This window comes from Daphnia magna, unplaced genomic scaffold (assembly GCF_020631705.1).
Source record: "Daphnia magna isolate NIES unplaced genomic scaffold, ASM2063170v1.1 Dm_contigs096, whole genome shotgun sequence".
In the NCBI taxonomy this organism is placed as follows: domain Eukaryota; kingdom Metazoa; phylum Arthropoda; class Branchiopoda; order Diplostraca; family Daphniidae; genus Daphnia; species Daphnia magna.
This window is the reverse complement of record NW_025533123.1, coordinates 95-26,638: the sequence shown is the minus strand read 5'-3', so window position 1 is coordinate 26,638 and position 26,544 is coordinate 95. Positions and strand designations below refer to the sequence as shown.

The 26,544-nt window shown below is 40.6% G+C and overlaps 1 protein-coding gene, 1 long non-coding RNA gene and 34 other non-coding genes across 36 annotated transcripts; 29 read left to right on the top strand and 7 right to left on the bottom strand.

The window, feature by feature from the left end:
• The first annotated feature begins 1,690 nt into the window (after positions 1 to 1,690).
• On the top strand, positions 1,691 to 1,763 carry Trnak-cuu. Its single transcript has one exon. It is a non-coding gene; the product is annotated as a tRNA-Lys (tRNA).
• A 55-nt stretch (positions 1,764 to 1,818) lies between these two features.
• Positions 1,819 to 1,891, top strand: Trnav-aac. The gene has a single exon. It is a non-coding gene; the product is annotated as a tRNA-Val (tRNA).
• A 100-nt stretch (positions 1,892 to 1,991) lies between these two features.
• Positions 1,992 to 2,064, top strand: Trnav-cac. The gene has a single exon. It is a non-coding gene; the product is annotated as a tRNA-Val (tRNA).
• Positions 2,065 to 2,495: 431 nt separating this feature from the next.
• Positions 2,496 to 2,569, bottom strand: Trnan-guu. Its single transcript has one exon. It is a non-coding gene; the product is annotated as a tRNA-Asn (tRNA).
• Positions 2,570 to 3,458: 889 nt separating this feature from the next.
• Trnak-cuu lies at positions 3,459 to 3,531 on the top strand. The gene has a single exon. It is a non-coding gene; the product is annotated as a tRNA-Lys (tRNA).
• A 55-nt stretch (positions 3,532 to 3,586) lies between these two features.
• Trnav-aac lies at positions 3,587 to 3,659 on the top strand. Its single transcript has one exon. It is a non-coding gene; the product is annotated as a tRNA-Val (tRNA).
• A 100-nt stretch (positions 3,660 to 3,759) lies between these two features.
• Trnav-cac lies at positions 3,760 to 3,832 on the top strand. Its single transcript has one exon. It is a non-coding gene; the product is annotated as a tRNA-Val (tRNA).
• A 1,811-nt stretch (positions 3,833 to 5,643) lies between these two features.
• On the top strand, positions 5,644 to 5,716 carry Trnak-cuu. The gene has a single exon. It is a non-coding gene; the product is annotated as a tRNA-Lys (tRNA).
• A 55-nt stretch (positions 5,717 to 5,771) lies between these two features.
• Trnav-aac lies at positions 5,772 to 5,844 on the top strand. Its single transcript has one exon. It is a non-coding gene; the product is annotated as a tRNA-Val (tRNA).
• Positions 5,845 to 6,448: 604 nt separating this feature from the next.
• On the bottom strand, positions 6,449 to 6,522 carry Trnan-guu. Its single transcript has one exon. It is a non-coding gene; the product is annotated as a tRNA-Asn (tRNA).
• Positions 6,523 to 7,538: 1,016 nt separating this feature from the next.
• On the top strand, positions 7,539 to 7,611 carry Trnav-aac. The gene has a single exon. It is a non-coding gene; the product is annotated as a tRNA-Val (tRNA).
• A 604-nt stretch (positions 7,612 to 8,215) lies between these two features.
• Trnan-guu lies at positions 8,216 to 8,289 on the bottom strand. Its single transcript has one exon. It is a non-coding gene; the product is annotated as a tRNA-Asn (tRNA).
• Positions 8,290 to 9,177: 888 nt separating this feature from the next.
• Positions 9,178 to 9,250, top strand: Trnak-cuu. Its single transcript has one exon. It is a non-coding gene; the product is annotated as a tRNA-Lys (tRNA).
• A 55-nt stretch (positions 9,251 to 9,305) lies between these two features.
• Trnav-aac lies at positions 9,306 to 9,378 on the top strand. The gene has a single exon. It is a non-coding gene; the product is annotated as a tRNA-Val (tRNA).
• Positions 9,379 to 9,478: 100 nt separating this feature from the next.
• Positions 9,479 to 9,551, top strand: Trnav-cac. Its single transcript has one exon. It is a non-coding gene; the product is annotated as a tRNA-Val (tRNA).
• A 315-nt stretch (positions 9,552 to 9,866) lies between these two features.
• On the top strand, positions 9,867 to 10,347 carry LOC123477583. Its single transcript, XR_006652687.1, has 2 exons — positions 9,867 to 10,049; positions 10,139 to 10,347. It is a non-coding gene; the product is annotated as an uncharacterized LOC123477583 (long non-coding RNA).
• Positions 10,348 to 10,882: 535 nt separating this feature from the next.
• On the top strand, positions 10,883 to 14,184 carry LOC123477582. Its single transcript, XM_045180968.1, has 6 exons — positions 10,883 to 11,682; positions 11,746 to 12,086; positions 12,157 to 12,265; positions 12,342 to 12,569; positions 12,666 to 13,262; positions 13,324 to 14,184. Exons 1-3 carry the CDS (start codon positions 11,067 to 11,069, stop codon positions 12,166 to 12,168), a joined length of 969 nt encoding a protein of 322 aa, XP_045036903.1. The 5' UTR covers positions 10,883 to 11,066; the 3' UTR covers positions 12,169 to 12,265; positions 12,342 to 12,569; positions 12,666 to 13,262; positions 13,324 to 14,184.
• Positions 14,185 to 16,514: 2,330 nt separating this feature from the next.
• On the top strand, positions 16,515 to 16,587 carry Trnak-cuu. Its single transcript has one exon. It is a non-coding gene; the product is annotated as a tRNA-Lys (tRNA).
• Positions 16,588 to 16,642: 55 nt separating this feature from the next.
• Trnav-aac lies at positions 16,643 to 16,715 on the top strand. The gene has a single exon. It is a non-coding gene; the product is annotated as a tRNA-Val (tRNA).
• A 100-nt stretch (positions 16,716 to 16,815) lies between these two features.
• On the top strand, positions 16,816 to 16,888 carry Trnav-cac. The gene has a single exon. It is a non-coding gene; the product is annotated as a tRNA-Val (tRNA).
• A 431-nt stretch (positions 16,889 to 17,319) lies between these two features.
• On the bottom strand, positions 17,320 to 17,393 carry Trnan-guu. Its single transcript has one exon. It is a non-coding gene; the product is annotated as a tRNA-Asn (tRNA).
• An 887-nt stretch (positions 17,394 to 18,280) lies between these two features.
• On the top strand, positions 18,281 to 18,353 carry Trnak-cuu. The gene has a single exon. It is a non-coding gene; the product is annotated as a tRNA-Lys (tRNA).
• Positions 18,354 to 18,408: 55 nt separating this feature from the next.
• Positions 18,409 to 18,481, top strand: Trnav-aac. The gene has a single exon. It is a non-coding gene; the product is annotated as a tRNA-Val (tRNA).
• Positions 18,482 to 18,581: 100 nt separating this feature from the next.
• Positions 18,582 to 18,654, top strand: Trnav-cac. Its single transcript has one exon. It is a non-coding gene; the product is annotated as a tRNA-Val (tRNA).
• A 431-nt stretch (positions 18,655 to 19,085) lies between these two features.
• Trnan-guu lies at positions 19,086 to 19,159 on the bottom strand. Its single transcript has one exon. It is a non-coding gene; the product is annotated as a tRNA-Asn (tRNA).
• Positions 19,160 to 20,045: 886 nt separating this feature from the next.
• Trnak-cuu lies at positions 20,046 to 20,118 on the top strand. Its single transcript has one exon. It is a non-coding gene; the product is annotated as a tRNA-Lys (tRNA).
• Positions 20,119 to 20,346: 228 nt separating this feature from the next.
• On the top strand, positions 20,347 to 20,419 carry Trnav-cac. The gene has a single exon. It is a non-coding gene; the product is annotated as a tRNA-Val (tRNA).
• A 1,395-nt stretch (positions 20,420 to 21,814) lies between these two features.
• Trnak-cuu lies at positions 21,815 to 21,887 on the top strand. The gene has a single exon. It is a non-coding gene; the product is annotated as a tRNA-Lys (tRNA).
• Positions 21,888 to 21,942: 55 nt separating this feature from the next.
• Trnav-aac lies at positions 21,943 to 22,015 on the top strand. The gene has a single exon. It is a non-coding gene; the product is annotated as a tRNA-Val (tRNA).
• A 100-nt stretch (positions 22,016 to 22,115) lies between these two features.
• Trnav-cac lies at positions 22,116 to 22,188 on the top strand. The gene has a single exon. It is a non-coding gene; the product is annotated as a tRNA-Val (tRNA).
• A 1,395-nt stretch (positions 22,189 to 23,583) lies between these two features.
• Positions 23,584 to 23,656, top strand: Trnak-cuu. Its single transcript has one exon. It is a non-coding gene; the product is annotated as a tRNA-Lys (tRNA).
• A 226-nt stretch (positions 23,657 to 23,882) lies between these two features.
• Trnav-cac lies at positions 23,883 to 23,955 on the top strand. Its single transcript has one exon. It is a non-coding gene; the product is annotated as a tRNA-Val (tRNA).
• Positions 23,956 to 24,385: 430 nt separating this feature from the next.
• Positions 24,386 to 24,459, bottom strand: Trnan-guu. Its single transcript has one exon. It is a non-coding gene; the product is annotated as a tRNA-Asn (tRNA).
• An 889-nt stretch (positions 24,460 to 25,348) lies between these two features.
• On the top strand, positions 25,349 to 25,421 carry Trnak-cuu. Its single transcript has one exon. It is a non-coding gene; the product is annotated as a tRNA-Lys (tRNA).
• Positions 25,422 to 25,476: 55 nt separating this feature from the next.
• Trnav-aac lies at positions 25,477 to 25,549 on the top strand. The gene has a single exon. It is a non-coding gene; the product is annotated as a tRNA-Val (tRNA).
• A 605-nt stretch (positions 25,550 to 26,154) lies between these two features.
• Positions 26,155 to 26,228, bottom strand: Trnan-guu. Its single transcript has one exon. It is a non-coding gene; the product is annotated as a tRNA-Asn (tRNA).
• Between the last annotated feature and the right edge of the window lie 316 nt (positions 26,229 to 26,544).

Below are 26,544 nucleotides of genomic sequence, written 5' to 3'. Positions count from 1 at the left end.
AAACACCTTCTGATTGGCTGCACGCGCGACATAGCGACACGTCAACAGCATCACGCCACTTTGACGAGATGCGAAGTTTCTTGGTGAACCCAAAATCTAAGAAAGATCAGACAGCTAGCAGCTCGCTAAATGTTCAGTTGCCTTCAACAACACTAGTTCGACATCTAACTTGCCTTAGTGTTTTCTCTTCAAGTGTTTCTCTGACTACCTGTTTCCGTAAGTGCCTATCTGAATTGTATTTCCAATCGTGTCCATTTCGTGTCTGTTTTCGCCGTGTTCCGCTCCGCTACCACGAGCCACTTCGTATCGTTTTACCAACGTGCGCTCCGTAACGCTCGCGCTACATCGGTAAGCTTCCAAATTGCACTTATTCTGTTGGTAATTATGGTTTGGCTCGTTATTCCCTTTCTTGTTATATTGTATGTTCTTTCCCGTGTAATTCTTATGGCCCTAGTCTAATAATACACTGTCATCATTGTGGGTAAACGTCTCCGAGTTCCGTATTCATATATTTGTCTTAATCCGTAAAGTCATCCACCCGAGAGGGAGGATGCTTTACAGTAGCATAACTAATAAAGATAACCATAATCTGTTTAACTGTAGAGTTATCATGGTTGTACACCACTGATGACTAGGCAACGATGTATACGGAAAAGATACAGATGATTCTTAACCTATCATAAGGAGTCTCTAAGGATAAAAAAGAATATGTAAAAACTCCTATGCTACGCCCCTGGGTGGGATCGAACCACCAGCCTTCCGGTTAACAGCCGAACGCGCTAGCCAATTGCTCCACAAAGGCATCTGAATTAATTGGGGGAAACGGGAAACTTTGTGCTTCTTTACGACTGAGAGAAACGTAATGTGTTCATTCTCCAACCCTTTTGGTAATCCCAGAAACAACAATTGGGCACCATTTATCTAGTTTATGCTGCTACTGTCAGTGACAGGATACAAATGTTTAGTAAATAAAACCGGAAACAGACGGCTTCTTCCAGACGTCAGATGGCGCTGATGTTTTTAAATATTTTTTCCCTTCGTTACCACCATCAAGTTTACCAGGAGTAGAAATGGAAGTACTCTTCTCACGGAAGAAATTGAGCTACACTCGTTCTGCTCCAGAGATGGCGTCGTGGCTGGTAAGTTCCAAACTAACAAATATTTTAGGTTTGATCGAATCAAATAATTTACATTTTATTCGTATCACTGAGACGAATCCAATGCTCATTTGGGAAATATTCGTTTACAATTCATCGTTGGAGAAATTTAGGGTAAAAGTTTGTATCACGTGATCTACCTTATGGACACGTGTGATAAAGAGGAAGGGCTAGTTCGGAAACGTTTACTTTCCATTACCTTAACCCTTGAATCTTTGCTTTCTTTCTCTCATTCCCTCTCTTCAGAAATTCCAATTAACCAGCCGCAAACGCCATCTCTGGAGCTTAACACGCGTAGCTCAACTGATTCTGCAGCCGTTACTACTCCCGATATACATCATGGTCTAACCCACCTCCTTTCCATATGTGGAGGCAGCTGTTTCATGTCTTGCTGGGAATCAAACGTATGAATCACACACAAAAAAAATTTATTTAAGTTGTTATTTTTCTTTAGGACTCCACCATTCCTTTGACAGAAGAAATACTCAATGGATTGTTGGGATCGTTTTTGTTTGCGTTAACCATTAACATGTGCCTGGCTAGCTCAGTCGGTAGAGCATGAGACTCTTAATCTCAGGGTCGTGGGTTCGAGCCCCACGTTGGGCGTTCAATTCCATGTGGTCTTAATCGAAACTTGGTTTCAATCAATGCGTGTAATTCAGTTCCCATAGTGTAGTGGTTATCACGTCGGCCTAACACGCTGAAGGTCCTCAGTTCGATCCTGGGTGGGAACAAGACATCCTTTGCATACATTTCTGATGTGGTTATTTATATTGTTAACTTAGATTCGGTTGTAAAACCCTTTTATAAAAAGGATCCTATGGTAAAATTCGTGTTCTCATAGTGTAGCGGTTATCACGTCGGCCTCACACGCTGAAGGTCCTCAGTTCGATCCTGGGTGAGAACAGTCGGTTTTTGAAGTTTATCAATTTCACTGCAATCTGCGTGTCTGAGTAGTAACCAAAGGGCACGCCAAGTGGGGAGTCGGGTGAATTTTCCATATGGTCCCGCACAAGGTTTTTAACTAGCTGATTACCACCAGAAGACTCCCGAAAATGAAGTACACATGTTGTTTTTAGAGTAGTTTTGTTGTTTTGACGATTCAAAATTCCTTTAATTTGCTATTTTACGCGTCCCAAGTTTACTCATCATCAATGAAAGGAGTGCAAAGTAGCATAACTAATAAAGATAACCATAATCTGTTTAACTGTAGAGTTATCATGGTTGTACACCACTGATGACTAGGCAACGATGTATACGGAAAAGATACAGATGATTCTTAACCTATCATAAGGAGTCTCTGAGGATAAAAAAGAATATGTAAAAACTCCTATGCTACGCCCCTGGGTGGGATCGAACCACCAGCCTTCCGGTTAACAGCCGAACGCGCTAGCCAATTGCGCCACAAAGGCATCTGAATTAATTGGGGGAGACGGGAACTTTGTGCTTCTTTACGACTGAGAGAAACGTAATGTGTTCATTCTCCAACCCTTTTGGTAATCCCAGAAACAACAATTGGGCACCATTTATCTAGTTTATGCTGCTACTGTCAGTGACAGGATACAAATGTTTAGTAAATAAAACCGGAAACAGACGGCTTCTTCCAGACGTCAGATGGCGCTGATGTTTTTAAATATTTTTTCCCTTCGGTACCACCATGAAGTTTACCAGGAGTAGAAATGGAAGTACTCTTCTCACGGAAGAAATTGAGCTACACTCATTCTGCTCCAGAGATGGCGTCGTGGCTGGTAAGTTCCAAACTAACAAATATTTTAGGTTTTATCGAATCAAATAATTTACATTTTATTCGTATCACTGAGACGAATCCAATGCTCATTTGGGAAATATTCGTTTAACAATTCATCGTTGGAGAAATTTAGGGTAAAAGTTTGTATCACGTGATCTACCTTATGGACACGTGTGATAAAGAGGAAGGGCTAGTTCGGAAACGTTTACTTTCATTACCTTAACCCTTGAATCTTTGCTTTCTTTCTCTCATTCCCTCTCTTCAGAAATTCCAATTAACCAGCCGCAAACGCCATCTCTGGAGCTTAACACGCGTAGCTCAACTGATTCTGCAGCCGTTACTACTCCCGATATATATCATGGTCTAACCCACCTCCTTTCCATATGTGGAGGCAGCTGTTTCATGTCTTGCTGGAAATCAAACGTATGAATCACACACAACAAAAAAAATTATTTAAGTTGTTATTTTTCTTTAGGACTCCACCATTCCTTTGACAGAAGAAATACTCAATGAATGGTTGGGATCGTTTCTGTTTGCGTTAACCATGAACATGTGCCTGGCTAGCTCAGTCGGTAGAGCATGAGACTCTTAATCTCAGGGTCGTGGGTTCGAGCCCCACGTTGGGCGTTCAATTCCATGTGGTCTTAATCGAAACTTGGTTTCAATCGATGCGTAAAATTCAGTTCCCATAGTGTAGTGGTTATCACGTCGGCCTAACACGCTGAAGGTCCTCAGTTCGATCCTGGGTGGGAACAAGACATCCTTTGCATACAGTTCTGATGTGGTTATTTATATTGTTAACTTAGATTCGGTTGTAAAACCATTTTATAAAAAGGATCCTATGGTAAAATTCGTGTTCTTATAGTGTAGCGGTTATCACGTCAGCCTCACACGCTGAAGGTCCTCAGTTCGATCCTGGGTGAGAACAGTCGGTTTTTGAAGTTTATCAATTTCACTGCAATCTGCGTGTCTGAGTAGTAACCAAAGGGCACGCCAAGTGGGGAGTCGGGTGAATTTTCCATATGGTCCCACACAAGGCTTTATAACTAGCTGATTACCACCAGAAGGCTCCCGAAAATGAAGTACACATGTTGTTTTGAGAGTAGTTTTGTTGTTTTGACGATTCAAAATTCCTTTAATTTGTTATTTTACGCGTCCCAAGTTTACTCATCATCAATGAAAGGAGTGCAAAGTAGCATAACTAATCAAGATAACCATAATCTGTTTAACTGTAGAGTTATCATGGTTGTACACCACTGATGACTAGGCAACGATGTATACGGAAAAGATACAGATAATTCTTAACCTATCATAAGGAGTCTCTGAGGATAAAAAGAATATGTAAAAACTCCTATGCTACGCCCCTGGGTGGTATGGAACCACCAGCCTTCCGGTTAACAGCCGAACGCGCTAGCCAATTGCGCCACAAAGCCATCTAAATTAATTGGGGAAAACGGAAACTTTGTGCTTCTTTACGACTGAGAGAAACGTAATGTGTTCATTCTCCAACCCTTTTGGTAATCCCAGAAACAACAATTGGGCACCATTTATCTAGTTTATGCTGCTACTGTCAGTGACAGGATACAAATGTTTAGTAAATAAAACCGGAAACAGACGGCTTCTTCCAGACGTCAGATGGCGCTGATGTTTTTAAATATTTTTTCCCTTCTTTACCAAATAGCCTTCTCTATTAAGAAAGCGTTTTTTGAAGCAAATTTTGCCCCAATTTGCCCATCCTTCAAGTGTGAGCGTTTACGCCAGTGGCTTTTAAAAATTAACTTTTCGATCGATAGAATTTTAAACACCCAATTACACATGTTATGCCCATCCGGAGAAAAACTCTTAGTGTTGTGCGAATGAACATATCAATAAAAGGATGCATTCCTTAAAGTCTTTATTTCTCTCAAAAAAAAAAAAAAATGGGGTTTTTAAATTTTTCTCTTAAAAATAAAATATTTTTCCCCCCCCCCCCCCCTTTTTTTTTCCTAAAAGGTTTCTGGGGGTCCCCTTGGAGGAAGGGAATGGGGAAAGAAAAATGTGTTCCTTTTCCAACATGCAGGGATAGCGTTCCTTTCGGCTTTCTCAAAGGCTACCACCACCAAGTTTACCAGGAGTAGAAATGGAAGTACTCTTCTCACGGAAGAAATTGAGCTACACTCGTTCTGCTCCAGAGATGGCGTCGTGGCTGGTAAGTTCCAAACTAACAAATATTTTAGGTTTTATCGAATCAAATAATTTACATTTTATTCGTATCACTGAGACGAATCCAATGCTCATTTGGGAAATATTCGTTAACAATTCATCGTTGGAGAAATTTAGGGTAAAAGTTTGTATCACGTGATCTACCTTATGGACACGTGTGATAAAGAGGAAGGTTTAGTTCGGAAACGTTTACTTTCCTTACCTTAACCCTTGAATCTTTGCTTTCTTTCTCTCATTCCCTCTCTTCAGAAATTCCAATTAACCAGCCGCAAACGCCATCTCTGGAGCTTAACACGCGTAGCTCAACTGATTCTGCAGCCGTTACTACTCCCGATATATATCATGGTCTAACCCACCTCCTTTCCATATGTGGAGGCAGCTGTTTCATGTCTTGCTGGAAATCAAACGTATGAATCACACACACAAAAAAAATTATTTAAGTTGTTATTTTTCTTTAGGACTCCACCGTTCCTTTGACAGAAGAAATACTCAATGAATGGTTGGGATCGTTTCTGTTTGCGTTAACCATCAACATGTGCCTGGCTAGCTCAGTCGGTAGAGCATGAGACTCTTAATCTCAGGGTCGTGGGTTCGAGCCCCACGTTGGGCGTTCAATTCCATGTGGTCTTAATCGAAACTTGGTTTCAATCGATGCGTAAAATTCAGTTCCCATAGTGTAGTGGTTATCACGTCGGCCTAACACGCTGAAGGTCCTCAGTTCGATCCTGGGTGGGAACAAGACATCCTTTGCATACAGTTCTGATGTGGTTATTTATATTGTTAACTTAGATTCGGTTGTAAAACCATTTTATAAAAAGGATCCTATGGTAAAATTCGTGTTCTCATAGTGTAGCGGTTATCACGTCGGCATCACACGCTGAAGGTCCTCAGTTCGATCCTGGGTGAGAACAGTCGGTTTTTGAAGTTTATCAATTTCACTGCAATTTGCGTGTCTGAGTAGTAACCAAAGGGCACGCCAAGTGGGGAGTCGGGTGAATTTTCCACATGGTCCCACACAAGGTTTATAACTAGCTGATTACCACCAGAAGGCTCCCGAAAATGAAGTACACATGTTGTTTTGAGAGTAGTTTTGTTGTTTTGACGATTCAAAATTCCTTTTATTTGTTATTTTACGCGTCCCAAGTTTACTCATCATCAATGAAAGGAGTGCAAAGTAGCATAACTAATCAAGATAACCATAATCTGTTTAACTGTAGAGTTATCATGGTTGTACACCACTGATGACTAGGCAACGATGTATACGGAAAAGATACAGATGATTCTTAACCTATCATAAGGAGTCTCTGAGGATAAAAAAGAATATGTAAAAACTCCTATGCTACGCCCCTGGGTGGGATCGAACCACCAGCCTTCCGGTTAACAGCCGAACGCGCTAGCCAATTGCGCCACAAAGGCATCTAAATTAATTGGGGGAGACGGGAACTTTGTGCTTCTTTACGACTGAGAGAAACGTAATGTGTTCATTCTCCAACCCTTTTGGTAATCCCAGAAACAACAATTGGGCGCCATTTATCTAGTTTATGCTGCTATTGTCAGTGACAGGATACAAATGTTTAGTAAATAAAACCGGAAACAGACGGCTTCTTCCAGACGTCAGATGGCGTTGATGTTTTTAAATATTTTTTCCCTTCGGTTACCACCATGAAGTTTACCAGGAGTAGAAATGGAAGTACTCTTCTCACGGAAGAAATTGAGCTACACTCATTCTGCTCCAGAGATGGCGTCGCGGCTGGTAAGTTCCAAACTAACAAATATTTTAGGTTTTATCGAATCAAATAATTTACATTTTATTCGTATCACTGAGACGAATCCAATGCTCATTTGGGAAATATTCGTTAACAATTCATCGTTGGAGAAATTTAGGGTAAAAGTTTGTATCACGTGATCTACCATATGGACACGTGTGATAAAGAGGAAGGTTTAGTTCGGAAACGTTTACTTTCCTTACCTTAACCCTTGAATCTTTGCTTTCTTTCTCTCATTCCCTCTCTTCAGAAATTCCAATTAACCAGCCGCAAACGCCATCTCTGGAGCTTAACACGCGTAGCTCAACTGATTCTGCAGCCGTTACTACTCCCGATATATATCATGGTCTAACCCACCTCCTTTCCATATGTGGAGGCAGCTGTTTCATGTCTTGCTGGAAATCAAACGTATGAATCACACACACAAAAAAAATTATTTAAGTTGTTATTTTTCTTTAGGACTCCACCGTTCCTTTGACAGAAGAAATACTCAATGAATGGTTGGGATCGTTTCTGTTTGCGTTAACCATCAACATGTGACTGGCTAGCTCAGTCGGTAGAGCATGAGACTCTTAATCTCAGGGTCGTGGGTTCGAGCCCCACGTTGGGCGTTCAATTCCATGTGGTCTTAATCGAAACTTGGTTTCAATCGATGCGTAAGATTCAGTTCCCATAGTGTAGTGGTTATCACGTCGGCCTAACACGCTGAAGGTCCTCAGTTCGATCCTGGGTGGGAACAAGACATCCTTTGCATACAGTTCTGATGTGGTTATTTATATTGTTAACTTAGATTCGGTTGTAAAACCATTTTATAAAAAGGGTCCTATGGTAAAATTCGTGTTCTCATAGTGTAGCGGTTATCACGTCGGCCTCACACGCTGAAGGTCCTCAGTTCGATCCTGTGTGAGAACAGTCGGTTTTTGAAGTTTATCAATTTCACTGCAATATGCGTGTCTGAGTAGTAACCAAAGGGCACGCCAAGTGGGGAGTCGGGTGAATTTTCCACATGGTCCCACACAAGGTTTATAACTAGCTGATTACCACCAGAAGGCTCCCGAAAATGAAGTACACATGTTGTTTTGAGAGTAGTTTTGTTGTTTTGACGATTCAAAATTCCTTTTATTTGTTATTTTACGCGTCCCAAGTTTACTCATCATCAATGAAAGGAGTGCAAAGTAGCATAACTAATCAAGATAACCATAATCTGTTTAACTGTAGAGTTATCATGGTTGTATACCACTGATGACTAGGCAACGATGTATACGGAAAAGATACAGATGATTCTTAACCTATCATAAGGAGTCTCTGAGGATAAAAAAGAATATGTAAAAACTCCTATGCTACGCCCCTGGGTGGGATCGAACCACCAGCCTTCCGGTTAACAGCCGAACGCGCTAGCCAATTGCGCCACAAAGGCATCTAAATTAATTGGGGGAGACGGGAACTTTGTGCTTCTTTACGACTGAGAGAAACGTAATGTGTTCATTCTCCAACCCTTTTGGTAATCCCAGAAACAACAATTGGGCGCCATTTATCTAGTTTATGCTGCTACTGTCAGTGACAGGATACAAATGTTTAGTAAATAAAACCGGAAACAGACGGCTTCTTCCAGACGTCAGATGGCGCTGATGTTTTTAAATATTTTTTCCCTTCGGTACCACCATGAAGTTTACCAGGAGTAGAAATGGAAGTACTCTTCTCACGGAAGAAATTGAGCTACACTCATTCTGCTCCAGAGATGGCGTCGCGGCTGGTAAGTTCCAAACTAACAAATATTTTAGGTTTTATCGAATCAAATAATTTACATTTTATTCGTATCACTGAGACGAATCCAATGCTCATTTGGGAAATATTCGTTAACAATTCATCGTTGGAGAAATTTAGGGTAAAAGTTTGTATCACGTGATCTACCATATGGACACGTGTGATAAAGAGGAAGGTTTAGTTCGGAAACGTTTACTTTCCTTACCTTAACCCTTGAATCTTTGCTTTCTTTCTCTCATTCCCTCTCTTCAGAAATTCCAATTAACCAGCCGCAAACGCCATCTCTGGAGCTTAACACGCGTAGCTCAACTGATTCTGCAGCCGTTACTACTCCCGATATATATCATGGTCTAACCCACCTCCTTTCCATATGTGGAGGCAGCTGTTTCATGTCTTGCTGGAAATCAAACGTATGAATCACACACACACAAAAAAATTATTTAAGTTGTTATTTTTCTTTAGGACTCCACCGTTCCTTTGACAGAAGAAATACTCAATGAATGGTTGGGATCGTTTCTGTTTGCGTTAACCATGAACATGTGCCTGGCTAGCTCAGTCGGTAGAGCATGAGACTCTTAATCTCAGGGTCGTGGGTTCGAGCCCCACGTTGGGCGTTCAATTCCATGTGGTCTTAATCGAAACTTGGTTTCAATCGATGCGTAAAATTCAGTTCCCATAGTGTAGTGGTTATCACGTCGGCCTAACACGCTGAAGGTCCTCAGTTCGATCCTGGGTGGGAACAAGACATCCTTTGCATACAGTTCTGATGTGGTTATTTATATTGTTAACTTAGATTCGGTTGTAAAACCATTTTATAAAAAGGATCCTATGGTAAAATTCGTGTTCTCATAGTGTAGCGGTTATCACGTCGGCCTCACACGCTGAAGGTCCTCAGTTCGATCCTGGGTGAGAACAGTCGGTTTTTGAAGTTTATCAATTTCACTGCAATCTGCGTGTCTGAGTAGTAACCAAAGGGCACGCCAAGTGGGGAGTCGGGTGAATTTTCCATATGGTCCCACACAAGGTTTATAACTAGCTGATTACCACCAGAAGGCTCCCGAAAATGAAGTACACATGTTGTTTTGAGAGTAGTTTTGTTGTTTTGACGATTCAAAATTCCTTTAATTTGTTATTTTACGCGTCCCAAGTTTACTCATCATCAATGAAAGGAGTGCAAAGTAGCATAACTAATCAAGATAACCATAATCTGTTTAACTGTAGAGTTATCATGCAAGGGGTTCGACACTCAAAAAAGGACTAGAAAATGAAAAAATTTGATGCGCGGGAATCAGTTCTACAAATAAAAGAGAAGAAAAAGATGCTTGAAACGCCCCAATATGATATAGTCCAAATGAGAAAAAAAGGGGAAGTGGCGACTAAAAATTTATTTTTCGTCACTTTGAGAAGTAAGAGGTAAAAAAGTGAAAAAAAATTGAAAAAAGTGAAAAAAATGAATCTTTTCGGAAAAAAAGTAGAATTTTCGCATATTTGGTTTGTTTCAGTTGAATGTAGACTACTTTGTCGTGCGGTTCTGAACACCTGTATCTGCGATCTAGTGCCAAGAGTGACGAAAATGGGGGAAAACTGTGTTTTTTCTATTCTGCATACAGAATTTGACATAAATGTTACCCCAAAAATCAAGTGCATATTATTAAAGCTCGGTTATAGTTCTTTTCGTACTTTGGCTCGAATAAATCCCGATTGTGCTGAATTAGAACATTTTGTAAGAACAATCCTTGCTGATGTAGATTACGTTGCTGACTTACCCGAAGCTGAGAAAGTCAGCATTTTTGGAGAAATGTTTGCAAAAATTCCTTCGAAGTTTAGTTTTATGCCAGGAGAAAAAGCTTTAATTGCTGATGTTGTTGACACTGCTCAAAAAATAACAGCGCGAAGTCAAGAAAACTTTTCCTATGACATTTTACCGTCATCAGGACGCAAAAGAAAGAGAGTGTCTACCTTCAGTTCATCAGAGTCAGGGAGAAAAAAAATAACAGTGCTGATGGCTTGGCTGATATGCCTGTGAATGGAGGATTACAAGAAGTTAGCCCTACTAATGTTCTTCCCATAGATTCTGTGATGCGAGTCGTAAGTCGTGCTGCAAATGTTTCAGAAGGCCAAAGTGATATGACAAACGTTACGTTAGAAGGAACACTTGAAGAAACACAAAATACTACACGCGTGATAAGACGAAAGGGAAAATCGTTACAGGAATACTTATTCAATTGGATTTCAAAAGCAAACTTCGTGATACGTGGGATTTACCGTCTATTAAATGGACGATTGACAATCATGAAAGCGAACAGCCTAAAATTACTTGTTCTACGTGTAAAATAGCGCCGTTTAACGTAAATGGTGACAAACATGTCGGCTGGAAATTTTCTGCTTATGTGAATCACATCAATAATTTCCACAAAAGGAAGCACGGTCATGATGCTACAAGTCATGGGGCAACCCCAGGAACCAGTGGTCAAAGTAATCAAGCCCAAATTTCACAATCACAACCTAATAGACTTTGCTCCGGAGCATCTTCATCAGAAACTGTCGGGTCGGAACCTTCTAACTTGCCTTCTAATGAGAGCCAGGTTTTCAGTAACGGACAGCAGTAGTGAGTCGTACTCTGTCCAGAAAACGCAATCAAAAGACTCAAGCTCAAGAAGAACATTGCTTCAACGCTTGAACATTCAAGCTAGCGTTCAAATTAAAAAAAAACCTGGTGGATATCGTTACGACAAGGATATTGGACTATTACATTTTGCCATGTACAGTTATATTCAGGGTGGTCGTAAATTTTATGAAGTGTTAAGTGCTAATTTTGAAGGAATATTTCCTAGTTGCAGAACTATTGAGAGAAAATTATCCTCGTTTCACAAATCAGTACCCGAAGGAGAAGTAAATGTTGCGTTACTTAAAGAAATTTTGGATAAACATAGACTGCCACCAGTCGTTTCCATTGCGGAAGACGGAACAGCCATCGTCGGACAGAGAGAATACGATAAAAGGACAAACAGAGTCATTGGATTTAGTCTTCCGCTGCGATGCAATGGTATTAATTTTCTGTTCTTTTCTATGTATTATGAATGTTTTCATTAAAACTAAATATTCGCAGGATTTCCCGATTCGCTAGCTTCTTCTGTCAGGACCGCCGAGGATATTGTTAATTTATTCGAAAAATATGAACGTGCAGCTGTGGTTATCACTGTTATGGCGCAAACCATGGATGAGCAAATCCCGGCTATCCGGATTGCTTCTTTCTGTTCAAACAACAGATTTACGGCAGACGATGTTAAGCACAGGGCTAATTATATTGAAGCCGAACTAAACAAGTTGGGAATCCGAATGCTTACATATTCCGCAGACGGAGACAGTAGAGAAATGAAAATGATGCGCCAAGTTTTGAATTTAGGTGCGCTTCCCCCCGTCTCTCACGACAAAAAAAAGGCAGAAGCGGTACGGTATATAAGTAGTTATTTTAAGAAAAGTAAAATAATGTGATGGCAAGTATTTTCTCTTTATGCAGCACAACAAATAGCTGACGAAACGGGTTGGCTACTGAAACGACAATGGGATTTTTTTCGCCGCCGATGTAATAAACAGTGCAGTGCCAGTACAAGACACAGTTCACATAGGTACAATTCCGAACGCCGAACATTTTCTTAGTATTTATAATGCAGACGGAGCTTATTTTCAATTGTTCGCATACAGGCGCAAAATTTCGAACGCGGTTACTGAAAAGAGACCGAGCTACATTTCTCACAATAGGTAAAGGGATTGCTTCGGTGTCTGACCTTGAACAACTCTTAACAGAAGTTACCAAAGGGCAGCACCACTTAAAAAATGGTGATCTAAATTTGCACGACAAAATGAATTACGATGCTGTAAGAAGACTGTGTGACCCTTGTGTCACTGATATTCTGTGCGACAAAGTAGCAGGTATAACTTTTTTATAAAATCATAGTTAGAAAATAGAAAATTGTGAATGGTCTGACGTCAACTATATATCTTGTTGTATGTATATTATTTCATCAGGTTCAGAAGTAACGTGCTTCTATCTTAAGCTAATGAGACTAATAACAGCAAGTTATTTGGATAAAAGCTTATCACCACTAGACAGAATATATGGAATATGGTATTCTTGTCTCGCTTTACGGTATTGGCGACATTGGCTTCAAGAAAACGGATACAAACTAGATATTAATTTCATCACCCTCAACGCGTACATGTGTGTTGAGATAAATGCCCACTCCTTAGTCCTCATATCAAGGAGACTAAGAGAGAATGGAACTCCTCATCTGTTTCGGCCGTGGCATTTTGGGAGTCAGAGCTGCGAATCTTTTTTTCGACTTGTCCGGTCGTTGACTTCAACAGAATCGACCCAAGTAAATTTAAGTGGAAAAGGTTTTTTCAGTCGTAGCGAGAGAGCGGATGCCGCAAACCAACTTCTGGGAGAAGGAGAAAACGATGGAGTTTATTTCCCGAGGTTTACTCATGCTTTTGAAGACCAGAGCCAAGACGATGGCAAAAATATTTCTTTCAATCTTCCTTCTCATTTACCCTCCGATGAGGAAATCGAACGTATAATTCGCAAGGCCATGGTAGATGTTGACCATCAGTTTCAATTATTAGGTAAAAAAATTCTCGAGACAATAAAACATTTTGTAATATTCTTATATGATTGGATTTTTAGGTGTGAAAATGAGAGGAAAAAGAAATTTATGTTCAATCAAGAACTAGTTCAACGAATCAATGTGTCTCGAAAAGATAAGGAACACCCTGCAGCATTGATTGATAGCAACTTGCTGTTGGAGTTGGATGACTCCGGTGCAGAAGAAACAGCGGTCGAGGAAAACGTCCAGCCATGTCCTGACGCGGGTGATGAATATGACATAGATGTACTGAAGTCTCTTGGAATGGCCCAGCTAAGAGATTTTTCTCATTTGGTTTCTCGCCAGCTTGAGTCTAGCGCTTTTGCTAGTATCATTTGTAATAATGGATCGCAAATTGTCGTTAAAAAAAGCGCGGTCGTGTGGTTTTGTGAAAATTCAGTTCGGCGATTAAGCAATGATCGCACTTTACGAGTCATGCAGTTGGCAAATTTTTCCGAAAGAAGAAAATTAAAAATAACTTCTGTTTCAACTCGAAAAGTTGTACAAATTGGAGACTGGTGTCTTTTTCGGAATTTGGAAGGGAATGGTTTTTTTTTGGGGCGAGTTCTCTCTTTTGCATACTTTAACAGCACTAAAAAATCTATTTCCATGTTTGAATGGATAGTTGATCAAAAAGACCATGAGGTTGGGGTACTCTGCATATGGTATAAACTAGATATAAATCAATCTATATTTTCGGGAAAATTAATCGAAGTACATGTCCATCATGGTTTTCACCCTTGTGTTTCGTATATTTGTAGTTGTCCTTCTCCAACATTTACGTTTGATGCCCAAGGTTCAAAACAATTGTTTTTTACCAATGCAACAGTTAACCAACTATCAAATTTTCTCAAGGACATGACATTATCAAGGGACTAAATAAACTATTCCGACTCACTACACTTCAGCTGGTCTCTTATTTTAAAACAAAAAAATTAGAAAAGTGAAAAATAGGGGGAAAAGCGAAAAAAAGTAAAAATGGAGAATAAAAAGTTATTTTCCACTTTTTGGGGAAGAAGCTGGGAATTTGGAAGACAAAAAGTGGTTATGGAAATTTTTGGAGGCAAGAAAACAATAAGAAAATCTGGTAAAAGAGGGAGGAAAAAACCGTTTCGCGCGTTTTTATATTTTTTTTAGGGACATGCGTGTGGGTATTTTTTGAGTGTCGAACCCCTTGTTATCATGGTTGTACAGTATCCTGCACAAAAATCCGAACACCGATTTAATTTTTTTAAGCCACCTATTGGCGGCGTAGCGGGTTTTTTGTTTTTTTTAAGGGGAAGGGTTAAGGGTGATGGACACGACAGGACAGGGTTGGGTAAGTCTAGACATTAAAAAAAAAATGCCTTAAGGTATTATGCTTTAAGGCAAGTTACAGGTCAGGACATTTTTGCAACCCCCAGGGTGGTGTGTTTTTTTAAACGACAGTTGGAAATTTAGGGCTTGGGCTTGGTAATGTTGCTTACCGAAACAATTTAGCTTATCTTCCAGCTGCCTGTAAATGTTTACGTCGTTATCAATGGCGTAGGTGTAGCGTTTCTGAATGTGATGCTGGAGATCGGTGTTCGATTCCGGTTGAGGTGATAAATTATTGTGGTTATCTTACGAGGAATTCTCGTTCATATATAAAACAAATTTTCATTGAGCTATATGTGCTTTTTTTTGTTTATTAAATAACTTAAAAAAATAATAATTTATTTCGTTCTAAGAAAAATAATATTCCCAGCATATGCGAATGAAGAATATTATAAAGATACCTAATATATTGCAATTCTTTATCGAGAATCGAACACTGAATTCCGCCGTCGCAATTAGAGGCTCTACACATATGCCAACAGTATCGACAAAATTGTGCACAGGCAGCTGTGTAATTTATTTTGGGTAAAGAATATTACAGAGCCTAAATCCAACATTTCCAACTGTCGTTTAAAAAAAACACATCACCCTGGGGGTTGCAAAATGTCCCGACCTGTTACTTGCCTTAAAGCGTAATAGCTTAAGGCATAAAAAAAAATTCTAGACTTACCCAACCCTGCCTTATGTGTCCGTCACCCCGTCTACCCTCCCTCTTAAAGAAAAACAAACAAAAAACCCTTTACTCCGCCAATAGGTGGCTTTAAAAAATTAAATCGGTGTTCGGATTTTTGTGCAGGATACTGTACACCACTGATGACTAGGCAACGATGTATACGGAAAAGATACAGATGATTCTTAACCTATCATAAGGAGTCTCTGAGGATAAAAAAGAATATGTAAAAACTCCTATGCTACGCCCCTAGGTGGGATCGAACCACCAGCCTTCCGGTTAACAGCCGAACGCGCTAGCCAATTGCGCCACAAAAGCATCTAAATTAATTGGGGGAGACGGGAACTTTGTGCTTCTTTACGACTGAGAGAAACGTAATGTGTTCATTCTCCAACCCTTTTGGTAATCCCAGAAACAACAATTGGGCGCCATTTATCTAGTTTATGCTGCTACTGTCAGTGACAGGATACAAATGTTTAGTAAATAAAACCGGAAACAGACGGCTTCTTCCAGACGTCAGATGGCGCTGATGTTTTTAAATATTTTTTCCCTTCGGTACCACCATGAAGTTTACCAGGAGTAGAAATGGAAGTACTCTTCTCACGGAAGAAATTGAGCTACACTCATTCTGCTCCAGAGATGGCGTCGCGGCTGGTAAGTTCCAAACTAACAAATATTTTAGGTTTTATCGAATCAAATAATTTACATTTTATTCGTATCACTGAGACGAATCCAATGCTCATTTGGGAAATATTCGTTAACAATTCATCGTTGGAGAAATTTAGGGTAAAAGTTTGTATCACGTGATCTACCATATGGACACGTGTGATAAAGAGGAAGGTTTAGTTCGGAAACGTTTACTTTCCTTACCTTAACCCTTGAATCTTTGCTTTCTTTCTCTCATTCCCTCTCTTCAGAAATTCCAATTAACCAGCCGCAAACGCCATCTCTGGAGCTTAACACGCGTAGCTCAACTGATTCTGCAGCCGTTACTACTCCCGATGTATATCATGGTCTAACCCACCTCCTTTCCATATGTGGAGGCAGCTGTTTCATGTCTTGCTGGAAATCAAACGTATGAATCACACACACACAAAAAAATTATTTAAGTTGTTATTTTTCTTTAGGACTCCACCGTTCCTTTGACAGAAGAAATACTCAATGAATGGTTGGGATCGTTTCTGTTTGCGTTAACCATCAACATGTGCCTGGCTAGCTCAGTCGGTAGAGCATGAGACTCTTAATCTCAGGGTCGTGGGTTCGAGCCCCACGTTGGGCGTTCAATTCCATGTGGTCTTAATCGAAACTTGGTTTCAATCGATGCGTAAGATTCAGTTCCCATAGTGTAGTGGTTATCACGTCGGCCTAACACGCTGAAGGTCCTCAGTTCGATCCTGGGTGGGAACAAGACATCCTTTGCATACAGTTCTGATGTGGTTATTTATATTGTTAACTTAGATTCGGTTGTAAAACCATTTTATAAAAAGGATCCTATGGTAAAATTCGTGTTCTCATAGTGTAGCGGTTATCACGTCGGCCTCACACGCTGAAGGTCCTCAGTTCGATCCTGGGTGAGAACAGTCGGTTTTTGAAGTTTATCAATTTCACTGCAATTTGCGTGTCTGAGTAGTAACCAAAGGGCACGCCAAGTGGGGAGTCGGGTGAATTTTCCACATGGTCCCACACAAGGTTTATAACTAGCTGATTACCACCAGAAGGCTCCCGAAAATGAAGTACACATGTTGTTTTGAGAGTAGTTTTGTTGTTTTGACGATTCAAAATTCCTTTTATTTGTTATTTTACGCGTCCCAAGTTTACTCATCATCAATGAAAGGAGTGCAAAGTAGCATAACTAATCAAGATAACCATAATCTGTTTAACTGTAGAGTTATCATGGTTGTACACCACTGATGACTAGGCAACGATGTATACGGAAAAGATACAGATGATTCTTAACCTATCATAAGGAGTCTCTGAGGATAAAAAAGAATATGTAAAAACTCCTATGCTACGCCCCTGGGTGGGATCGAACCACCAGCCTTCCGGTTAACAGCCGAACGCGCTAGCCAATTGCGCCACAAAGGCATCAAAATTAATTGGGGGAGACGGGAACTTTGTGCTTCTTTACGACTGAGAGAAACGTAATGTGTTCATTCTCCAACCCTTTTGGTAATCCCAGAAACAACAATTGGGCGCCATTTATCTAGTTTATGCTGCTACTGTCAGTGACAGGATACAAATGTTTAGTAAATAAAACCGGAAACAGACGGCTTCTTCCAGACGTCAGATGGCGCCGATGTTTTTAAATATTTTTTCCCTTCGGTACCACCATGAAGTTTACCAGGAGTAGAAATGGAAGTACTCTTCTCACGGAAGAAATTGAGCTACACTCATTCTGCTCCAGAGATGGCGTCGCGGCTGGTAAGTTCCAAACTAACAAATATTTTAGGTTTTATCGAATCAAATAATTTACATTTTATTCGTATCACTGAGACGAATCCAATGCTCATTTGGGAAATATTCGTTAACAATTCATCGTTGGAGAAATTTAGGGTAAAGTTTGTATCACGTGATCTACCATATGGACACGTGTGATAAAGAGGAAGGTTTAGTTCGGAAACGTTTACTTTCCTTACCTTAACCCTTGAATCTTTGCTTTCTTTCTCTCATTCCCTCTCTTCAGAAATTCCAATTAACCAGCCGCAAACGCCATCTCTGGAGCTTAACACGCGTAGCTCAACTGATTCTGCAGCCGTTACTACTCCCGATATATATCATGGTCTAACCCACCTCCTTTCCATATGTGGAGGCAGCTGTTTCATGTCTTGCTGGAAATCAAACGTATGAATCACACACACACAAAAAAATTATTTAAGTTGTTATTTTTCTTTAGGACTCCACCGTTCCTTTGACAGAAGAAATACTCAATGAATGGTTGGGATCGTTTCTGTTTGCGTTAACCATCAACATGTGCCTGGCTAGCTCAGTCGGTAGAGCATGAGACTCTTAATCTCAGGGTCGTGGGTTCGAGCCCCACGTTGGGCGTTCAATTCCATGTGGTCTTAATCGAAACTTGGTTTCAATCGATGCGTAAGATTCAGTTCCCATAGTGTAGTGGTTATCACGTCGGCCTAACACGCTGAAGGTCCTCAGTTCGATCCTGGGTGGGAACAAGACATCCTTTGCATACAGTTCTGATGTGGTTATTTATATTGTTAACTTAGATTCGGTTGTAAAACCATTTTATAAAAAGGATCCTATGGTAAAATTCGTGTTCTCATAGTGTAGCGGTTATCACGTCGGCCTCACACGCTGAAGGTCCTCAGTTCGATCCTGGGTGAGAACAGTCGGTTTTTGAAGTTTATCAATTTCACTGCAATCTGCGTGTCTGAGTAGTAACCAAAGGGCACGCCAAGTGGGGAGTCGGGTGAATTTTCCACATGGTCCCACACAAGGTTTATAACTAGCTGATTACCACCAGAAGGCTCCCGAAAATGAAGTACACATGTTGTTTTGAGAGTAGTTTTGTTGTTTTGACGATTCAAAATTCCTTTTATTTGTTATTTTACGCGTCCCAAGTTTACTCATCATCAATGAAAGGAGTGCAAAGTAGCATAACTAATCAAGATAACCATAATCTGTTTAACTGTAGAGTTATCATGGTTGTACACCACTGATGACTAGGCAACGATGTATACGGAAAAGATACAGATGATTCTTAACCTATCATAAGGAGTCTCTGAGGATAAAAAAGAATATGTAAAAACTCCTATGCTACGCCCCTGGGTGGGATCGAACCACCAGCCTTCCGGTTAACAGCCGAACGCGCTAGCCAATTGCGCCACAAAGGCATCTAAATTAATTGGGGAGACGGGAACTTTGTGCTTCTTTACGACTGAGAGAAACGTAATGTGTTCATTCTCCAACCCTTTTGGTAATCCCAGAAACAACAATTGGGCGCCATTTATCTAGTTTATGCTGCTACTGTCAGTGACAGGATACAAATGTTTAGTAAATAAAACCGGAAACAGACGGCTTCTTCCAGACGTCAGATGGCGCTGATGTTTTTAAATATTTTTCCCTTCGGTACCACCATGAAGTTTACCAGGAGTAGAAATGGAAGTACTCTTCTCACGGAAGAAATTGAGCTACACTCATTCTGCTCCAGAGATGGCGTCGCGGCTGGTAAGTTCCAAACTAACAAATATTTTAGGTTTTATCGAATCAAATAATTTACATTTTATTCGTATCACTGAGACGAATCCAATGCTCATTTGGGAAATATTCGTTAACAATTCATCGTTGGAGAAATTTAGGGTAAAAGTTTGTATCACGTGATCTACCATATGGACACGTGTGATAAAGAGGAAGGTTTAGTTCGGAAACGTTTACTTTCCTTACCTTAACCCTTGAATCTTTGCTTTCTTTCTCTCATTCCCTCTCTTCAGAAATTCCAATTAACCAGCCGCAAACGCCATCTCTGGAGCTTAACACGCGTAGCTCAACTGATTCTGCAGCCGTTACTACTCCCGATATATATCATGGTCTAACCCACCTCCTTTCCATATGTGGAGGCAGCTGTTTCATGTCTTGCTGGAAATCAAACGTATGAATCACACACACACAAAAAAATTATTTAAGTTGTTATTTTTCTTTAGGACTCCACCGTTCCTTTGACAGAAGAAATACTCAATGAATGGTTGGGATCGTTTCTGTTTGCGTTAACCATCATCATGTGCCTGGCTAGCTCAGTCGGTAGAGCATGAGACTCTTAATCTCAGGGTCGTGGGTTCGAGCCCCACGTTGGGCGTTCAATTCCATGTGGTCTTAATCGAAACTTGGTTTCAATCGATGCATAAAATTCAGTTCCCATAGTGTAGTGGATATCACGTCGGCCTAACACGCTGAAGGTCCTCAGTTCGATCCTGGGTGGGAACAAGACATCCTTTGCATACAGTTCTGATGTGGTTATTTATATTGTTAACTTAGATTCGGTTGTAAAACCATTTTATAAAAAGGATCCTATGGTAAAATTCGTGTTCTCATAGTGTAGCGGTTATCACGTCGGCCTCACACGCTGAAGGTCCTCAGTTCGATCCTGGGTGAGAACAGTCGGTTTTTGAAGTTTATCAATTTCACTGCAATCTGCGTGTCTGAGTAGTAATCAAAGGGCACGCCAAGTGGGGAGTCGGGTGAATTTTTCACATGGTCCCACACAAGGTTTATAACTAGCTGATTACCACCAGAAGGTTCCCGAAAATGAAGTACACATGTTGTTTTGAGAGTAGTTTTGTTGTTTTGACGATTCAAAATTCCTTTTATTTGTTATTTTACGCGTCCCAAGTTTACTCATCATCAATGAAAGGAGTGCAAAGAAACATAACTAATCAAGATAACCATAATCTGTTTAACTGTAGAGTTATCATGGTTGTACACCACTGATGACTAGGCAACGATGTATACGGAAAAGATACAGATGATTCTTAACCTATCATAAGGAGTCTCTGAGGATAAAAAAGAATATGTAAAAACTCCTATGCTACGCCCCTGGGTGGGATCGAACCACCAGCCTTCCGGTTAACAGCCGAACGCGCTAGCCAATTGCGCCACAAAAGCATCTAAATTAATTGGGGGAGACGGGAACTTTGTGCTTCTTTACGACTGAGAGAAACGTAATGTGTTCATTCTCCAACCCTTTTGGTAATCCCAGAAACAACAATTGGGCGCCATTTATCTAGTTTATGCTGCTACTGTCAGTGACAGGATACAAATGTTTAGTAAATAAAACCGAAACAGACGGCTTCTTCCAGACGTCAGATGGCGCTGATGTTTTTAAATATTTTTTCCTTCGGTACCACCATGAAGTTTACCAGGAGTAGAAATGGAAGTACTCTTCTCACGGAAGAAATTGAGCTACACTCATTCTGCTCCAGAGATGGCGTCGCGGCCTGGTAAGTTCCAAACTAACAAATATTTTAGGTTTTATCGAATCAAATAATTTACATTTTATTCGTATCACTGAGAACGAATCCAATGCTCATTTGGGAAATATTCGTTAACAATTCATCGTTGGAGAAATTTAGGGTAAAAGTTTGTATCACGTGATCTACCATATGGACACGTGTGATAAAGAGGAAGGTTTAGTTCGGAAACGTTTACTTTCCTTTACCTTAACCCTTGAATCTTTGCTTTCTTTCTCTCATTCCCTCTCTTCAGAAATTCCAATTAACCAGCCGCAAACGCCATCTCTGGAGCTTAACACGCGTAGCTCAACTGATTCTGCAGCCGTTACTACTCCCGATATATATCATGGTCTAACCCACCTCCTTTCCATATGTGGAGGCAGCTGTTTCATGTCTTGCTGGAAATCAAACGTATGAAATCACACACACACAAAAAAATTATTTAAGTTGTTATTTTTCTTTAGGACTCCACCGTTCCTTTGACAGAAGAAATACTCAATGAATGGTTGGGATCGTTTCTGTTTGCGTTAACCATCAACATGTGCCTGGCTAGCTCAGTCGGTAGAGCATGAGACTCTTAATCTCAGGGTCGTGGGTTCGAGCCCCACGTTGGGCGTTCAATTCCATGTGGTCTTAATCGAAACTTGGTTTCAATCGATGCGTAAAATTCAGTTCCCATAGTGTAGTGGTTATCACGTCGGCCTAACACGCTGAAGGTCCTCAGTTCGATCCTGGGTGGGAACAAGACATCCTTTGCATACAGTTCTGATGTGGTTATTTAAATTGTTAACTTAGATTCGGTTGTAAAACCATTTTATAAAAAGGATCCTATGGTAAAATTCGTGTTCTCATAGTGTAGCGGTTATCACGTCGGCCTCACACGCTGAAGGTCCTCAGTTCGATCCTGGGTGAGAACAGTCGGTTTTTGAAGTTTATCAATTTCACTGCAATCTGCGTGTCTGAGTAGTAACCAAAGGGCACGCCAAGTAGGGAGTCGGGTGAATTTTCCACATGGTCCCACACAAGGTTTATAACTAGCTGATTACCACCAGAAGGCTCCCGAAAATGAAGTACACATGTTGTTTTGAGAGTAGTTTTGTTGTTTTGACGATTCAAAATTCCTTTAATTTGTTATTTTACGCGTCCCAAGTTTACTCATCATCAATGAAAGGAGTGCAAAGTAGCATAACTAATCAAGATAACCATAATCTGTTTAACTGTAGAGTTATCATGGTTGTACACCACTGATGACTAGGCAACGATGTATACGGAAAAGATACAGATGATTCTTAACCTATCATAAGGAGTCTCTGAGGATAAAAAAGAATATGTAAAAACTCCTATGCTACGCCCCTGGGTGGGGATCGAACCACCAGCCTTCCGGTTAACAGCCGAACGCGCTAGCCAATTGCGCCACAAAGGCATCAAAATTAATTGGGGGAGACGGGAACTTTGTGCTTCTTTACGACTGAGAGAAACGTAATGTGTTCATTCTCCAACCCTTTTGGTAATCCCAGAAACAACAATTGGGCGCCATTTATCTAGTTTATGCTGCTACTGTCAGTGACAGGATACAAATGTTTAGTAAATAAAACCGGAAACAGACGGCTTCTTCCAGACGTCAGATGGCGCTGATGTTTTTAAATATTTTTTCCCTTCGGTACCACCATGAAGTTTACCAGGAGTAGAAATGGAAGTACTCTTCTCACGGAAGAAATTGAGCTACACTCATTCTGCTCCAGAGATGGCGTCGCGGCTGGTAAGTTCCAAACTAACAAATATTTTAGGTTTTATCGAATCAAATAATTTACATTTTATTCGTATCACTGAGACGAATCCAATGCTCATTTGGGAAATATTCGTTAACAATTCATCGTGTGGGAAAATTAAGGGTAAAAGTTTGTATCACGTGATCTACCATATGGACACGTGTGATAAAGAGGAAGGTTTAGTTCGGAAACGTTTACTTTCCTTACCTTAACCCTTGAATCTTTGCTTTCTTTCTCTCATTCCCTCTCTTCAGAAATTCCAATTAACCAGCCGCAAACGCCATCTCTGGAGCTTAACACGCGTAGCTCAACTGATTCTGCAGCCGTTACTACTCCCGATATATATCATGGTCTAACCCACCTCCTTTCCATATGTGGAGGCAGCTGTTTCATGTCTTGCTGGAAATCAAACGTATGAATCACACACACACAAAAAAATTATTTAAGTTGTTATTTTTCTTTAGGACTCCACCGTTCCTTTGACAGAAGAAATACTCAATGAATGGTTGGGATCGTTTCTGTTTGCGTTAACCATCAACATGTGCCTGGCTAGCTCAGTCGGTAGAGCATGAGACTCTTAATCTCAGGGTCGTGGGTTCGAGCCCCACGTTGGGCGTTCAATTCCATGTGGTCTTAATCGAAACTTGGTTTCAATCGATGCGTTAAATTCAGTTCCCATAGTGTAGTGGTTATCACGTCGGCCTAACACGCTGAAGGTCCTCAGTTCGATCCTGGGTGGAACAAGACATCCTTGCATACAGTTCTGATGTGGTTATTTATATTGTTAACTTAGATTCGGTTGTAAAACCATTTTATAAAAAGGATCCTATGGTAAAATTCGTGTTCTCATAGTGTAGCGGTTATCACGTCGGCCTCACACGCTGAAGGTCCTCAGTTCGATCCTGGGTGAGAACAGTCGGTTTTGAAGTTTATCAATTTCACTGCAATCTGCGTGTCTGAGTAGTAACCAAAGGGCACGCCAAGTGGGGAGTCGGGTGAATTTTCCACATGGTCCCACACAAGGTTTATAACTAGCTGATTACCACCAGAAGGCTCCCGAAAATGAAGTACACATGTTGTTTTGAGAGTAGTTTTGTTGTTTTGACGATTCAAAATTCCTTTTATTTGTTATTTTACGCGTCCCAAGTTTACTCATCATCAATGAAAGGAGTGCAAAGTAGCATAACTAATCAAGATAACCATAATCTGTTTAACTGTAGAGTTATCATGGTTGTACACCACTGATGACTAGGCAACGATGTATACGGAAAAGATACATATGATTCTTAACCTATCATAAGGAGTCTCTGAGGATAAAAAAGAATATGTAAAAACTCCTATGCTACGCCCCTGGGTGGGATCGAACCACCAGCCTTCCGGTTAACAGCCGAACGCGCTAGCCAATTGCGCCACAAAGGCATCTAAATTAATTGGGGGAGACGGGAAGTTTGTGCTTCTTTACGACTGAGAGAAACGTAATGTGTTCATTCTCCAACCCTTTTAAGTAATCCCAGAAACAACAATTGGGCGCCATTTATCTAGTTTATGCTGCTACTGTCAGTGACAGGATACAAATGTTTAGTAAATAAAACCGGAAACAGACGGCTTCTTCCAGACGTCAGATGGCGCTGATGTTTTTAAATATTTTTTCCCTTCGGTACCACCATGAAGTTTACCAGGAGTAGAAATGGAAGTACTCTTCTCACGGAAGAAATTGAGCTACACCCATTCTGCTCCAGAGATGGCGTCGCGGCTGGTAAGTTCCAAACTAACAAATATTTTAGGTTTTATCGAATCAAATAATTTACATTTTATTCGTATCACTGAGACGAATCCAATGCTCATTTGGGAAATATTCGTTAACAATTCATCGTTGGAGAAATTTAGGGTAAAAGTTTGTATCACGTGATCTACCATATGGACACGTGTGATAAAGAGGAAGGTTTAGTTCGGAAACGTTTACTTTCCTTACCTTAACCCTTGAATCTTTGCTTTCTTTCTCTCATTCCCTCTCTTCAGAAATTCCAATTAACCAGCCGCAAACGCCATCTCTGGAGCTTAACACGCGTAGCTCAACTGATTCTGCAGCCGTTACTACTCCCGATATATATCATGGTCTAACCCACCTCCTTTCCATATGTGGAGGCAGCTGTTTCATGTCTTGCTGGAAATCAAACGTATGAATCACACACACACAAAAAAATTATTTAAGTTGTTATTTTTCTTTAGGACTCCACCGTTCCTTTGACAGAAGAAATACTCAATGAATGGTTGGGATCGTTTCTGTTTGCGTTAACCATCAACATGTGCCTGGCTAGCTCAGTCGGTAGAGCATGAGACTCTTAATCTCAGGGTCGTGGGTTCGAGCCCCACGTTGGGCGTTCAATTCCATGTGGTCTTAATCGAAACTTGGTTTCAATCGATGCGTTAAATTCAGTTCCCATAGTGTAGTGGTTATCACGTCGGCCTAACACGCTGAAGGTCCTCAGTTCGATCCTGGGTGGGAACAAGACATCCTTTGCATACAGTTCTGATGTGGTTATTTAAATTGTTAACTTAGATTCGGTTGTAAAACCATTTTATAAAAAAGGATCCTATGGTAAAATTCGTGTTCTCATAGTGTGAGGGTTATCACGTCGGCCTCACACGCTGAAGGTCCTCAGTTCGATCCTGGGTGAGAACAGTCGGTTTTTGAAGTTTATCAATTTCACTGCAATCTGCGTGTCTGAGTAGTAACCAAAGGGCACGCCAAGTGGGGAGTCGGGTGAATTTTCCACATGGTCCCACACAAGGTTTATAACTAGCTGATTACCACCAGAAGGCTCCCGAAAATGAAGTACACATGTTGTTTTGAGAGTAGTTTTGTTGTTTTGACGATTCAAAATTCCTTTTATTTGTTATTTTACGCGTCCCAAGGTTTACTCATCATCAATGAAAGGAGTGCAAAGTAGCATAACTAATCAAGATAACCATAATCTGTTTAACTGTAGAGTTATCATGGTTGTACACCACTGATGACTAGGCAACGATGTATACGGAAAAGATACATATGATTCTTAACCTATCATAAGGAGTCTCTGAGGATAAAAAGAATATGTAAAAACTCCTATGCTACGCCCCTGGGTGGGATCGAACCACCAGCCTTCCGGTTAACAGCCGAACGCGCTAGCCAATTGCGCCACAAAGGCATCTAAATTAATTGGGGGAGACGGGAAGTTTGTGCTTCTTTACGACTGAGAGAAACGTAATGTGTTCATTCTCCAACCCTTTTGGTAATCCCAGAAACAACAATTGGGCGCCATTTATCTAGTTTATGCTGCTACTGTCAGTGACAGGATACAAATGTTTAGTAAATAAAACCGGAAACAGACGGCTTCTTCCAGACGTCAGATGGCGCTGATGTTTTTAAATATTTTTTCCCTTCGGTACCACCATGAAGTTTACCAGGAGTAGAAATGGAAGTACTCTTCTCACGGAAGAAATTGAGCTACACTCATTCTGCTC

What these genes read in the sequence shown, in the direction of transcription:
- LOC123477582 (XM_045180968.1), top strand. Translation starts at nt 11,067, where the DNA reads ATGATGCTACAAGTCATGGGGCAACCCCAGGAACCAGTGGTCAAAGTA. An exon ending in TCTTCCGCTGCGATGCAATG is followed by an intron (nt 11,683 to 11,745) that starts GTATTAATTTTC and finishes AAATATTCGCAG; the next exon opens with GATTTCCCGATTCGCTAGCT.